The 13,903-nt window shown below is 39.7% G+C and overlaps 3 protein-coding genes across 6 annotated transcripts in view; 1 reads left to right on the top strand and 2 right to left on the bottom strand.

Annotated features, from left to right (window-relative positions):
- The window catches only part of LOC103149041 (protein FAM111B-like), a 58,948-nt gene that overhangs the window by 13,261 nt on the left and 31,784 nt on the right, over positions 1 to 13,903 (bottom strand). The window contains exons 2-5 of one of the 3 annotated variants that reach the window (XM_016679656.1): positions 12,936 to 13,013; positions 12,739 to 12,801; positions 5,547 to 5,600; positions 3,943 to 5,455 (exon numbers count right to left, since the gene is read on the bottom strand). In XM_016679656.1, coding sequence (XP_016535142.1) covers positions 3,943 to 5,455; positions 5,547 to 5,600; positions 12,739 to 12,801; positions 12,936 to 13,004 — 1,699 coding nt within the window. In that variant the 5' untranslated portion in view covers positions 13,005 to 13,013. Of the gene's footprint in view, positions 1 to 3,722; positions 5,456 to 5,546; positions 5,601 to 12,738; positions 12,802 to 12,935; positions 13,014 to 13,903 lie in introns of all 3 variants that reach the window. The other 2 variants (XM_016679657.1, XM_016679655.1) reach the window with 2 other exon arrangements.
- hsf2bp (heat shock transcription factor 2 binding protein) lies at positions 6,182 to 8,880 on the top strand. 2 transcript variants are annotated; one of them, XM_016679660.1, is made up of 9 exons: positions 6,182 to 6,208; positions 6,292 to 6,427; positions 6,925 to 7,028; positions 7,428 to 7,577; positions 7,750 to 7,894; positions 7,982 to 8,099; positions 8,186 to 8,289; positions 8,370 to 8,567; positions 8,652 to 8,880. In XM_016679660.1, the coding sequence occupies exons 2-9, from the start codon at positions 6,346 to 6,348 to the stop codon at positions 8,663 to 8,665; spliced, it is 915 nt and encodes a 304-aa protein (XP_016535146.1). In that variant the 5' UTR covers positions 6,182 to 6,208; positions 6,292 to 6,345; the 3' UTR covers positions 8,666 to 8,880. The 2 variants fall into 2 exon arrangements, with proteins under 2 accessions (XP_016535146.1, XP_016535145.1); XM_016679659.1 differs by having other exon boundaries at positions 8,370 to 8,880.
- cryaa (crystallin, alpha A) lies at positions 10,084 to 12,031 on the bottom strand. The gene is made up of 3 exons (XM_016679663.1): positions 11,646 to 12,031; positions 11,354 to 11,476; positions 10,084 to 10,416 (listed from the first exon to the last, which is right to left on the bottom strand). The coding sequence occupies exons 1-3, from the start codon at positions 11,841 to 11,843 to the stop codon at positions 10,207 to 10,209; spliced, it is 531 nt and encodes a 176-aa protein (XP_016535149.1). The 5' UTR covers positions 11,844 to 12,031; the 3' UTR covers positions 10,084 to 10,206.

The following is a 13,903-nucleotide window of genomic DNA, read 5'->3' as shown; positions in this document are numbered from 1 at the left end:
GAGATAGTTAAAATTGAGAAAGCATTAAAACAAGTTTTTATTATGTTGTAAAAATAAAATTAAAATCCTTGTCACTTAGGGAATTTTTTACAAACCCCAGTTTTTCCCGAGTCTTTTTTTTTTTTACTTTAAATCCTTGCATTTCACTGTTTTTGTATTATTGCTTGTTTTTGACCATGTTCATAGCTTTACACATTCTGTTGTTAAAAGTAGGTATGGCAATTTCTTAAAATAAAAGAGATTTTTGATCAGATTCTTATTTATCCAGATGTATTTGTAAATAAAAACAACAAAATTCACATTTCCGGCTTTCGGCTTCGCGCCAAAGCAGTGATTGGCTCAGCGGGAACCAATGAGAGCGCAGCACCGGTTAGGCTTTTTTTCCTCTCTCTTTCACATAACACAACTTTATTGAGAAGCAACCAACAGAGCAGACGCTCAACAAAACAAACACGTCTAAGTCTACGGCTTTTGTTGCTGTTCCAGTCGAGGTTAAACTCACAGTTATAGACGCTGTGGCTGAATTTAAACTGAATATTTATAATAAAATATTTTTATTTTCTCTAATGTAAAAAAAATGCTTTGAGTCGGCAAATCAAAACGATACCTGGCCATAGTGAGCAGCCCAGTGAATGGGAGTCCATCCATAGCAGGAGTCCTCAGCGGTCAGATGAGCCTGGTTTGACAGCTGCTCCAACAATGACATCAAAGCTATAAGATCTCCATCCCGGCACGCGCGGTGGATGGGAAACTGCTTAAAAAAGCCCTCATCACGAGACAACTCTGCTCCCACTCCAACCGACATAAGATAATTGTTCACGCCGTGTGGATTACAACGTTTCTCTAGGTCACTTCTGGTCTCAGCGGAGAGTTTGAAACACAAAAGAAAAAGGGGATAATGCTGCGTTCAATTGGAGCCGGAAACTCGGTATTTCCAACACCTGAAGTAAAATCAAAAGAAACGTTATTAAAATAGGAGGATGCCTAATTTATGAATTTGAACAGTTTCCTAGCCACCAGTTTAAAATTTTTAAAGAAAAAGTCTTGCATATTTAACAAAGTTTTTTTAATTTGCAATATTTTAAGAAATAATATAATTTTGAGCATTGCTGCAACTTACGTTGAGCAACCTACACAACTTTCGAAGGCATATTTGTAATGAACAGAAAATAAACACTACAACTTAAATCTACTTTGTACGTCGAAGACGAAAAGGTCGGAAATGATTTCAAATTCAAAAAGCTTCCATATCTGAGACACACTGAATGCAGCATAAGCCTCTGTGAACGTGCGGAGAATCCAAAGACACGGACTGGAGTTTTTTTTGGCGGTATTTCGTCTGGCTCGGACAACTCTGGTAAATAATCGATTAGGAACGTCACTGAGGTATCAATCGCACTTTCTTTCACATGAAGGCAAATATTATTATTATTGTTATTCTATGATTATCTTTTAAATAATGAGTGATGTAGGGCTTAAGTAACTCAAGTACTTTTCTCACTTCAATATTTTTTTACTATCTAGTTAACANTATGACCTTTTAGTTTCTCTGAAGTAGCATTCATTTATAACATTATGACCATTACTTATTAGTTACTCTTATTATAATCTTAATGTGAGTTATTACAGACATTTTCTGAAAAGAAACCAGGAATAATCCATTATTCTAATTATTTGATACCAAGTTACAGTTACTTGTTTTACTTGTATTTCTACAAGGGTAAGTCTAAGTATTCTTATAATTAAACCAATATTCATTTTACTCTGGGTTTTATCCAATTACTCAAAATGTTTAGATTTTATTCTTTAAACCTTTAATGCTTTGAAATAAGGAGTAGTCTGAACTATTTTTATACATCTGCAGGCTGGAAACTTTCTTCTTCTTTCTTCAGGAAACCTGCTCTTCCTGTTCCATGACTCTCTTTATGTCTGATTATGATTTATGATTTTTTGATTAAATAGAAAAAAGTAGAATTAAAGCAAAGTTTGCAGGACACAATAACAACACACACAACCAGATTAATTTTATTACCGTCTGACTCTACTGTTGGGTCTTGATGTCACCTGTGTAATTAGTTTTAAAGATAACTTTATTTATCGTTACTATTAAACTAAAATCTCCAGCATGGGGAAGTGGGATGAACTCGACTTTTCTTGACAGGACCTAAAGAGGAGTGATCTAGAGTTATAGATCTAAAATCAATGCACAGCTTCAGTTATTACAACTGAAAACCAGCGATCAGCCCAAAACCTGGGAGTAGTGATGGACTCTGACCTGAACCTTCAGAGCCACATTAAGACAGTCACAAAGTCAGCCTTCTATCACCTGAAGAACATCTCCAGGATTAGAGGACTGATGTCTCAGCAGGATCTAGAGAAACTAGATTAACATTTATACTAAAAGTACGAGACATTTGATTAGAAGCCGTCAGTAAACTGACAGGTTTCATATTTATTTGTTGAATAAAGAGAAAATTACATTTAAATGACAGAACAGTAACATGTAAATCCAAAAATAATGAAAATGAATGGGTTACAGAGGGTTTAGAATGATCTGAATATGGAAAAACAAAGAACAATCAGAATTACATGAGCTCTGCAACAGTAGTGGAGATATATGATAACTGATTACATTTCATTAAATCACTGAAGAAAAATACATGGTTGGGAATAAATGAAGTAATTTCTACCACTGAGAACATAATCTGGATGAGATTTGAAACACTTTGATCAGGTGTGAAGTTTGCAGATTATGTCTAACTTCAGCTGGTTGTGTTCAATGCAATGATTACAACTAAGGACTGAATGTAGACAATAGATGAGATGATTAAACAAAGGAAAACAATAAAACCACAGAAAAAAGCACAGAAAACACCACTAAACCCATCTCACCCAATGACCGCTGGAGACTGGCACCAGCCACCTGAACCCCAATAACCCTTATTCAATCAACTAGCAATATATTGAACTATAAAAACAATAATCATTAAAGTTTTGCCAGAGAAAAGACAGATGCAGGTTTAATCTTTGGCCTTCAACAGTCAAAGGAAAACAGAAGATAATGTACTTTATTGACAATGAAATTGGGAAATTATTGGGCAGCAGCAGCAGCATGACGAGAGGAAAACAGAAAGTTTGTAGATCATGAATTCATATCTGCTGTTTAGTGAGTTAATTTTCTTTTTGTTCAGGACCAATTAAACCAATTTAAGAACCTGTTAGAGACCCAACGACCTGCTGTGCAAAAGGCAACAAATAAGAGGTCAGGGGTCTCTAATCTGGACAGAGACCTGTCCAAGGTGTACCCGCCTCTCACCCAATGACCGGCGCAGATAGGCACCTCAGAGACTGAGTTACGGATGGAGGAGCAGATAATCTTTAACTGATTTGTTGTTTCTTGTGAAGAATCTCTGTTAGTGGACCAGGAGGTAAGAAAATATACCCAATAACTTTGTCCAGGTCCTGGACTCAAATCTTAACTGGACCTTTCTACATGGAGCTGGATGGTTTGTCCACATATTTACAGGTTTCTTTCTGATAATGAAGGTTTGGATAGGAGTCGCATCTTCATATCCAAGATGTGTAAATGGTTGTTTTTTCTGAAACGGACTGGCAGCCTAGTCACTGTCTTCTGTGACTGCAGGAATTTAGCAGGTCTGGCTAATAAATTTCTGAATCTTGAGAAAGTTAAATATGTTGGTCAGAAACGTTTTAACCTGAACTTGTATCATTTCTAGTTGGCCTAATCTTCCTCCATCGTCTCAACCTGGAGGATCTTTTTAAGGTATTCGTTCTCGGTCGCTGCCTCCTTAACTTTCTCCAGCATCTGATCATTTCCACTTTCCTTCAGATTAATCACAAACTTTTCAAATATAGTGAGCAGAGGATGGGCGTACTCAATAACGTTATCTTTTATGTTTGGTGACCCACAAATATATCCACCAGTGTGAATCCCAAATATCCGGCCATGAGCATCAAACACTGGAGAACCAGAAGCTCCGTGATACATGAAAGTGTTGTAAGAAGCCACCTTTTCTGCTTTTTCTCCACCCATCATTATATCATCAATGCCTTGGTTCTTGAGCTCATTTACTTTTTTGAGGATGACCTTTTTAACTTTGTATTTGGATAAATGATCCTTGACAGCCTGTTCTCTCTTTTCTGGCTCAATGATGCATGTAGGATCAATTTTCTTCACACTTCCTGCAGGGTGTCCAATAAGACAGGCCTCTCCATTTCTAGGAAGTGGACCAAATCTGTCCAGCAGCCCTGGAGGTACTTTCACATTGTCTGGTTTGGATTTGGAGTTGGGTTTTTTACCATCGGGTTTCAGCTGAAGTACAGCAAAATCCAGCTCCATGTCAATGTCAATAAGTGTTTTCTCAGCAGAGAAGTAAAAGTAATTTGTCTCTGGCACAGGTTCGTCGTAGTTAAACAGAGCATAGACGTTTATTTGATCCAGCAGGTTCTTTCCTTGGACACACCCTCTAAACAGGTGTGCATTGGTCAGGACAAACCTGTCAAACAGCACAAAGCCTGTTCCCTCACAAATATCGTACACATTAATTTTACAGACCGATTTTCCCATGACAAGCAACTTCTTAATCCTATGAACTTCACTGAAAGACTGCTGGATCTTTCCAAACTTCTCACTCCCGCGGTTCAGAGCTTTCTCATAAGAATCACCAGGGAACCTGCTCTCCATCCATTCTTTCAGCTCTGGAAACTGCTTACGCAGAAGTTCATAAATCTCTTCAGTGGAGCAGCCGCTGTCACCTGGCTGTTCCATTGCTTTTTTAACACTTCGCCCACTGACACGAGCAACATCCAGGATGGAGGTTGTTGGGTTTTCAACACCTTCCCGTTTATTCAGTGGAAGACGTATCTTGAACGCCTTTTGGTGGAGACTGTCGACCCTTTGTGTGCGCACAGTGAGGCGGTTGGGGTTCTCATTATCAGACAACTTGAATTCTCCGAGACTGTCAAGGAATCGGCCATCTTGCTTCAGAGCCTCCTCCACTGTCATCCCCTTTACCCCATAAACACAGAGAAACTTGAACTGTTTGAGGATTTTGTTTCTGAACAACTCCTTGGTTTTGGTTTTCAGACCCCCAACGGTATCAATGTAGAAGACCGAATAATGGTCTTTTGGATGTATGGTTTTGTCATGCTGCTCCTGAACTTTTTCAATCTTTTCTGATGCATAGTGATATAAAATCACTGTCTCCCCATCACCAATACAAGAACAGGGGAAATGTGTTGGAACCACAGATTCCCTGTCCCGTTTACCCAACTGAATGATGATGCTCTCATCTGGATACTTTATCATCTTCTCAGTTGTGCCAAGACTGGATCTAATTGCGTCCAGGACTGTAGACGGTTGATCACAGTCGATTGTGTACTCTTTACGTTCTGTTGGAGTGAATTTGACAATGAAACGATGGGAATGTGTAACCTGTAAGAAAGCACAGGGGGGAAGTTTAACTTTGATTGTTACAGAGATTAGGTTTAACACTGGACTGTTTTAGCAGATGATAGAAACTAACCACAGAATCACTTCCATTCTCGTTCTTCACTCTCATGGGTGTTTGTGTAGGAGTCTGGGAAAAAAAGTAAAGAAAAAGGAATTGGAGTTATTTCAATCTCCCTAAATCTGTCTTGTTCAGCATGTTCATTTCTGCTTCACTTTTTACAATTGATCAGAGTTTAGGAATTTTAAGATGTCCGTCACTGACACAAATAAAAAGACAAGGGAAAAACAGATGAGTGGTTGTGTTTCTATTGACCATGTAATTGTGCAATTTGACATTTTGAAAATAATGTTTCGGCAGGAGGGTGAGGTGGTTTTTTCAGCCAAATCAAAATAGGTTTATTTCACAAAACTGGAATAGAAACAGTTTTTCTGCATCATAGAGTCACATGATCAACAACCAGATGAGAAGCACTACCCGGAAACAGAGCCGTACTTTTGGCAAAACAGAGTTTTACAAAGTATTAAAGGCAACAATGGTGAACCTCTCTTCTCCCCACATGTAGATAAACTTATTTTTAAATGTTTTCAATAATCAGTGTCAGATTACACAACAGTATTAAACATCTTCACAAAGAATACCAAGAATTAGTTCATTTTTGTAAATATGTGCTTGCATTTATACACACAGGATGTTTGCAGCANGGGAAATCCGTGGATCACAATCACAAGGCTAAGGTAAACTATTAAAACTAGATTTAGTTGTATTTTTTCTGCTTTAGTGTTGCCTTTACTGAAAATTTATTTCTTTTCTTCTACAGGATGCGTTTGTGAGAGTGCGGAAGAGGGATTTAGAGAAATTAACGACAGAAGTCATGCAGCTGAGAGAGTTCCTGCCCCGAGTTCTGAATGGTGATCTGACTGAAATGCTTCACAAAGCCCGGAGAGCAGAGACAAGTATGATACTATAACCAAAGTTCCAACACACTTTATGAAGCGTCAAGAAAAACTTTAGCAAAAAAGAGAGATTAAGGGAAAGCTCGGGTGGCGTTACCCTACCTTGTTATTTTACAACATTGGAGTTAATTTATGGCAACACCTTAAGACCAAAACAAATCAGGCCTTCTGTTCATATCTGGTTCCCTTCCTATATATGAATGGGTTTTGGTGAGAAGTGTGTGATAAACCAGTATTTATATTCAAACTCATCTCATTTCCTGGACCAACATGAGCTGAAATGCCACTGAGAGAGGAAGAGGCCATCGCTCCAGAAGTAGCATAAATCAGGAGAAAAGACTGTTGTTATTTTTGGAGAGATGATGTGTGGTTTGATGCTGCTTATCCATATTAGCATAAGCTTGTCACATCAGTGCACTGCATATGGAAAGAAAGAGCTTGTTTTCTTAGGACTGCGTCACATTAGAGGAAGTCAGTAAATGTGGATTTGTGTTTAGAGAAGGAACACCTGGAGCAGGAACAGATTCAGCTGAGACAGGACTGCTCACATCTTCAGTCTCGGCTGGAGGCAGCGCACTCTGAATGTCAGAAAGAAAGAGAGGTGAGAGCAGAGTGCCAGGCCAGGGGCGGCGGAGGGTTTGGGAAGAATTCATGTGAAGGAATGTCAGAGAGAAGGAAAATAATCAAATGTATGTCATGTAGGATTGTCCTGGATTTAGCTCCATTCATCTTCACATCAACTTTATTGCTAAATAAAACATCCATCACCTCCTTCCACATGGCTCCTGCGCCCCTAACTGGGCTGGTGGCAAATTGCATTTGGCTTTATTTCAGCAGTACTTTATTAGTTCCACCTTTGTTTTGCTCTCACATAACGTAAAAAAAAATGTAAAGCAAAATCAAAATGTGGAAAATTTTAAAGACAAGACAGTGGCATCCATGATTTTAGTTCCTGTGTGTATTTGTGTGTGTGTGTGTGCGTGTGTGTATGTGTGTGTAGGAGAAGTTGCTGTTGCGTGAGCAGCTGTGGCAGAGCGGAGCAGAGCTGCAGCAGCAGGCCGACTTCTGCTCCACCCTGGGATCTGCAGCCTGCAGCCTCCTGTGGAGTGGCTCGTCCAGGGAGGAGACGGTGACTACCTGGCTGGCTGATGTGAGTCCGTCCCTGTTCTGTCATCCCCAGGACAACCACCGCTGATTTATGTCTTCATCTCATAACACACTGCACATTCAGTTTCAGTTAAAATATAATACTTTTCTTCAGATGTCAGATTTTGCCGTCTAATATTTCCGTTTCTACATTTTCTACATTTCCATGTTTTAAGGGAAAGCTCTCCTCCTTCCTGACTGTTGCTGCTCAGACTCTGGAGAGTTTCGTCAAGTCCATGGATGACGAGATAAAAACTCAACCCAGTGACCACAACTCTCAAGAGCACCAGTTTGTGTTGGCTCTGGTTGGGACAATCACAAGTGAGTCCAATATGTTGGAATATACTGTATATACTGTATGTTTAGTTTGACTGAATGTTAAACAACTACTGCTTTTCCTCCTGTTAGATATAGCAGCAGTAACATGTGGGCGGGACTTCCTGTCCAGCTCAGGACACGTCCTGCTGGACACGCTAATGAAGCTGCTGCAGCTGATGAGGCCTGCCATCTTCCCCAAACTGAAAGTGTAGGTAACCCAACTTTAGCTGTTGTCAGAACCATTTTAACTAAGACACTCCTGGACTCGGGCCGTGTGCTGGTGTTCTGCTGCAGGTTGATGCTGATGGCTTTGTATAATGTGAGCATTAGCATTAAAGGACTGAAGTTCATCATTGAGAATAAAGATCTCATTCCACTCATCTGGACGCTGTTGGATGGTAGGGTTGATAATTCTGACATTCTGTAGTAATGGACTGCTGTAGTTTAGACTCCTGTCCTCTGATTGGCCCCTTGCCAGATGAGGATTGGGAGGTGTGTCTCCACTGCCTGCGCCTACTCCAGTCCGTGCTGCTGGAAGAGGATGTTGTGCTGCTTCTCGGCTCCTCATTGCTGGATCCGGAGCTCCAGGCTCGGGTTGGCCGGCTCACCTCCAGCCTTCAGCCCAGCCTGAAGGCCACAGCTCAGCAAACCCTGGAGGACCTACAGGCCCTCCGAAGTACACAACCCTGCCGTAAAGATGGAAACCTGTGAAACATTTGGCTCTTCTCTGTGTGTTTACAAAGCTGTGTGTGTTTTCCAGGTCCGGTTAGATAAACCCAGAAGTGTGAACTCTGGATTCTGCATCTTCAGTTTGCTTGTCGTCACCCATTGCTGTCTTCAGTTAGATTTGAGCTGACCTGAAGGGGTCTGAATTGATTGATTTATTGATTTATGCTTCTAATGCTACACTGTTAAACTGTTTTTCATTAATATTCATGGTATGTTTAATTGACTTATTAACCATAAAAATGATAGTTACTCTCCTCAGAGAATTGTGTTTCTGTTGGTGTTCTGCTGTTCAACCACCTGCAAGGAGGTACACATCCCAGTACTCATCCATCCATTGTACACCTACTTATCCTTGCACCCAGCATGTACAACCATAATACAACATAGAAAAATGTAGGTTATAATATTAATTTTAACTGGTGTTTAGGCATCAGAAATGATGAGAACATTTTTTTTATTCTGAATTTACTTCAAACAGTTCTTTGGATTTTTGAATATTTAAGATGTTCAAACTGGCCACCGATGATATTAACAACAGGGAACTGTACACACATGTTTAAAAATACTTCTTCCATGCAGAGTGAGTTTTAAATTTATCAGTCTTAAATTTAGGATTGCCACCTTTTTCTGACACCTGCTGTCATTTATGAACTGCAAGCTGACAGTTAAAGTATCTTTTGTCATCTTTAGCAGAACACTTAAAACCAGAACTTAAATGCATTTTCACCAACTCCATATGTCAGCTTTACAGCTGTCCAGCTAACTAACTAATAATGTAAACGATTAGAAAACAATCAATATTTACCCCACATGGTGGTAGGAGCATCCACAACATCATGTTAAGGTGAAACCCAACTACTGTAGGTCTGAGATATGTTTCACTAAACATCGTATCCAAGCAGTCTGTTGAGGTGGTGATTATGTACTACACTGATACTGTAATTACAGAAACTGTTGCAACCTTATAAAGACTGGACCAAAATTCCTCTGCAACGATTTAAAGGACTTGTCAAGTCTAATAGAATGTGTTTCCTAATAAAGGAGGTGGTTCTAGAAGCTGAGTGTCCTACATTATGTCTTGTCATAAATCTGATGGTGAATTTACCAAACCAGGAAAGGACCAGATGTTAGAAGGATGTTGGAATTGTACTTACCTGCTTTACCATGAAGAACTTTCGATTACAGACCACTTAATCTTTCTGTTGTTCATGCATCCCAAGTTCAGCTGAATCTTTGGGAATAAATCAATAGACTGGTTGCAATTTGTTAATTATACAGCTTTATTATATGTTATTAGCAGATATTCACTGAACAAGGTCTACACTTGTAGACCTTGTTCTACAAGTGTAGAACAAGGCAGGACAAAAGAAAGGGTTTCGAGCACCTTACTTAGCAACTCTTAAGGGCTGATCTATGTTATACTTAAAAACAATGACACTATAGTTCTGGATGAGGATGCTATAGAGGAACTAGAGAAAATGAAGGAAGAAGAACAAGAGTATCCTCTTAAGGGAAGGGTAGAAGAAGAAATTTCTGGTTGTCCATCTCAGACTAGCAGATTCTTGGGGAACTGAACCGATTTTCCTCTATGAGGATGGAGCAGCATTGGGTTTGTCATCACGGGTGACGGGGATGCTACGCTCACCACGACCAGATTCACTTCCTCCAGATAGCTTTGGACCAGACAGCGTCAGCAGACCATCAGTTGACAGGGTGCAGGTAATGGCTGATTGGTCAACAGAAGTGGGCAGGCGGTACCGGCGATGAAACTCGCGAGAAATGTAACCATGGTCGTCCTGAAAAACAAAGCGGTTGGTGCCATAAGGTATGGGTTGAGGATTACCAATTTATGTTTTAAGAAGAAATATTAGGACCAAACTTTGACATAGCTCAATCTCAAAAGTCTGAAATACAATCAGTTTCTTATAGAGTTAGTGACTTCTTAAAGATCTGTATATAGGTTTCTCCATAAGCCAACTGAGGAGCGTCATTCATTTTCCTTTGTGCCGACTGGCTGTAATCCCAAGAGCTGGGGATATATATTTCTATAGCTTTAGATTTTACTAGAAAATATCTTCGAACATAAGACACAGTATACTATATGTTGCCATTGCTTTAGAACATGAGAGCATATTTTAAGATGTGAGAAAACTAATGAGTTTTCTTGCAACTAAGGAGTAATCACATTTAGTGGTACTCAAAACATTTAGAGAACCAGCTCACAGAACAGATTCAGGACTCAGTCTGGAAAACAATGGAGTTAGATTGAAGTATTTTCCAGGTCTGCCTAAGTTTGGAAAAATGGTTGAATTTTCAGACTTAATTTTTTGTTGCTGGGTTTCAGTGTTGCTTCTTTCTTTCCTTTCCTTGTATATTTATCTGTTCTTCATTACATTGTTCTTTTCTTCCTATCTTGTGTTCTTTCTTCCTCAATGATTGACCCCTCATCCCTCCACTTTCCTTCTTACCTTTCTTTTTTATGTTTCCTCTTCATTCCTCTTCTTTTCTTCTATCCCTACTTGTATTCTTCTACTCCTTTGTGCTGTCCTTCCCTCCACTCCCTCTTTCCTTATCTGTCCTTTCCTTGTGTTCTCCTTTTTTCTCCCTAAATCCTCATGTTCTTCCTTCTTTTTTATCTTTTCTGGTATCCCTCTAGTGACAACAGACTAGAATGTGGTCTAACTGTCATTCTCACCAAGTAAGTCCTGATTGGAGAAAAATCAAGAGCATCACCTGTCTTTCTCCATGCTTGCCCTGGATCTCCAGGTAGTCATCAGTCACCTTCACACTCAGCTCATCGGGGGAGAAGTGCTTGACGTCCAGGTAGACTGTAAACTTGTCCTTGTCAGACCTCACCTGAAGAAACAAACATGGACAGAAAGGTTCAGTCAGCACTGTGGAAAGATCTTGTGCGTTTCACAACACAGCAGAAGATTCATTTCACTCCAGCTAACATTAAGAGGACTATAAAGAGCTTAAGGAATGTTAATCTGTTCTCAACTGTCAGGGTCTTAACTGTGTTTACCTCAGAAATCCCAGAGTTGGAAGAATCCAGAAGGTTGCGGAAAAGTGAGTGTCTGTAATAGGGGCTGATAGTGGAGGCGGTGTAGGGGAAAAGGTCATAATCAAACATTCCCTCTCCAAAAAACTGGTCAAAGAGTCGGGTGGGGTAGATGGAGCCCAAGGCACGTCTGAACCAGGGGTGCTGGATGGCAATATCCATTGTGGTTGGAGGCGGTTTGGTCTATGTTTGCTTGGTTTGGCTCAGGTTGGCAGGTTCACCTGCAGAACTCAGAGTCCAGTAGGACAGAAATTGCAGACGGAACAGGAATAGGAGAATAAGGCAGACAATAAAAATCTGTGAATGAAGAATGTTTCCACGGTGCTTCGTCCCCCGCTCCACAGCTGACACCTCTTTATATACCTGAGGACCAGAAAGACGGGCTTTAACAACAATCCCTCTGGAATGGCATTCTCTCATGATGGGTTGGACCCTGTCAGCAGAATCAGAGGTGACAGAAGGGGCTTGTGTGTGTGTGTGTGTGGGAGGGAGGGGGGGCACCATTAATACCATACCCTGGAGCGACCCAATGCCCTCCAAACACACCAGATTCACATGGCTGCCAAAACAAACTATGGGTGGATGGAGGAATCCTACGTGAGGAACAAAAAGGCCAGGAATCTGGCCTACAGACACACAGAGCAACGTTACCTGCATGAAACAGATACACACATCTGTTCAGCCAGTCAGTGACATAATGCTGCTGGATTGTTCTACAGCCTGGCTANATGGCAAACAACGCCTAACGACCTTCTTATCTTTGTCCTGAATACAATAACCAGACATGGCACAGGATGTTCATAAAAATGGACACTTTGAGGTACAACCACATTAAGATCACTGGGACTGAACTCCTCCTGTGTTTCCATAGATACAGGTAAACCACTGGATTTTTTTTATTTATGATTTGGTCATGATTGCCCAGTTGGAACAACAAAGGGAGGAAATAAAAGACCTGCATAATACAATGCAGCCAAGTTCAGTTTATTAAGTCATGTTTAGGTGCTAAAAAGTTAGGAGGTGCATATTATTCATTCCTTATGAACTTGCAGCTCACCTGGGACTTTCCACCAGTTTGTAGATTTTTTCTTGGCGTTTTGAAGGGACTGCCAGCAACATCCTGTTAAAAGACAAATGTAAGACGAAGACAAACTGCAGAATCCTTTTCAATGTACCACTCCCAAAGTAAAGGTCATAAATACTAAGCACTGAAAAATAAAAAAAACAGCTTTGTTAAACCAGTGTCTTACTGACATTTTCCTTCTCAAAGAAGCTTCTGATGTCTTTCATGTTTTCTGAAGTCTTTTGTTTTTTGGGAGCCATTTTGATGGGCTGTGACAACGACAAAGACAGAACTGTTAAAAACAACCTGAATTAGGAAAAGAGACTCCCCATTTTTAACAGAATTTGCAACATACATGAAAAAGCAAAACAGTATTTAACGTCATAAACAAGTATAGAAAATGACTTGCATCACACGAGAAGTCAAGTTTCCCTGCTGAGCTAAAGGTTACACAACAATACTGTGAATATTGCAGACTCTGAAAATTGCAGGAGCAGGGATTACGTGACTGGCTTGCATACAGTTCAATGAATCATCTATTAAGCTAGCTTTAGCCTGGCAGCCTGCCAGCCTTATAATATACATGCCCCTGATATTATTAAAGTAGGATTCCATTTAATAACAAACCAGGCATAGAAAATTTTAACAAAGCTACATTTGATCATGGAGCATGTCTTAGTCAGTATTCAGACAATTTCTTATTAAATAGAAGAACTAACTCTTGGGTACGATGGAGTATTAGGGCTATTGAAGGTTTGGGGGAGATAAATAATTGGCAATACTTTTTTTTTTACAATGTATGTAAAAAATGTAAAGTGCTAACAATATTAAACAAAGGCAATTTCCACTTTATTCTTTCCCATGTACACCACCTTCAGTGTTATCCATCTTAAAATGCTGCAAAAAGATTAAAAATACAGCAAATAAAACAATTTGTCAAAATATATGAACTTGATTAAATCTAAATTTGCAGAGATTTGAAAATAATCTGGATTTATACATAAAGGGCAAATTTATTCTTTTTTAATGTACAAATAAAATTAAAGTGGTCTTTTGAAAACTGTATTAGTCGAGGGGAAAAAAACATGCTGGAAAGCTCTGATGGAGACTGTGTGACTCAACAGCTCACATGATGATGTTTTTGAGTCATACTGGGACG

This window comes from Poecilia formosa, unplaced genomic scaffold (assembly GCF_000485575.1).
Source record: "Poecilia formosa unplaced genomic scaffold, Poecilia_formosa-5.1.2 Scaffold217, whole genome shotgun sequence".
Taxonomy (NCBI): domain Eukaryota; kingdom Metazoa; phylum Chordata; class Actinopteri; order Cyprinodontiformes; family Poeciliidae; genus Poecilia; species Poecilia formosa.
Note: the sequence above shows the minus strand (reverse complement) of the source record. Positions and strands in the feature narration are given on the sequence as shown.

What these genes read in the sequence shown, in the direction of transcription:
- hsf2bp (XM_016679659.1), top strand. Translation starts at nt 6,346, where the DNA reads ATGCAGCTGAGAGAGTTCCTGCCCCGAGTTCTGAATGGTGATCTGACT. An exon ending in TCTGGTTGGGACAATCACAA is followed by an intron (nt 7,895 to 7,981) that starts GTGAGTCCAATA and finishes TCCTCCTGTTAG; the next exon opens with ATATAGCAGCAGTAACATGT. An exon ending in CATCTGGACGCTGTTGGATG is followed by an intron (nt 8,290 to 8,369) that starts GTAGGGTTGATA and finishes GCCCCTTGCCAG; the next exon opens with ATGAGGATTGGGAGGTGTGT.
- cryaa (XM_016679663.1), bottom strand. Translation starts at nt 11,843, where the DNA reads ATGGATATTGCCATCCAGCACCCCTGGTTCAGACGTGCCTTGGGCTCC. An exon ending in CCAACTCTGGGATTTCTGAG is followed by an intron (nt 11,477 to 11,645) that starts GTAAACACAGTT and finishes TTGTTTCTTCAG; the next exon opens with GTGAGGTCTGACAAGGACAA. An exon ending in GCAAGCATGGAGAAAGACAG is followed by an intron (nt 10,417 to 11,353) that starts GTGATGCTCTTG and finishes TTTGTTTTTCAG; the next exon opens with GACGACCATGGTTACATTTC.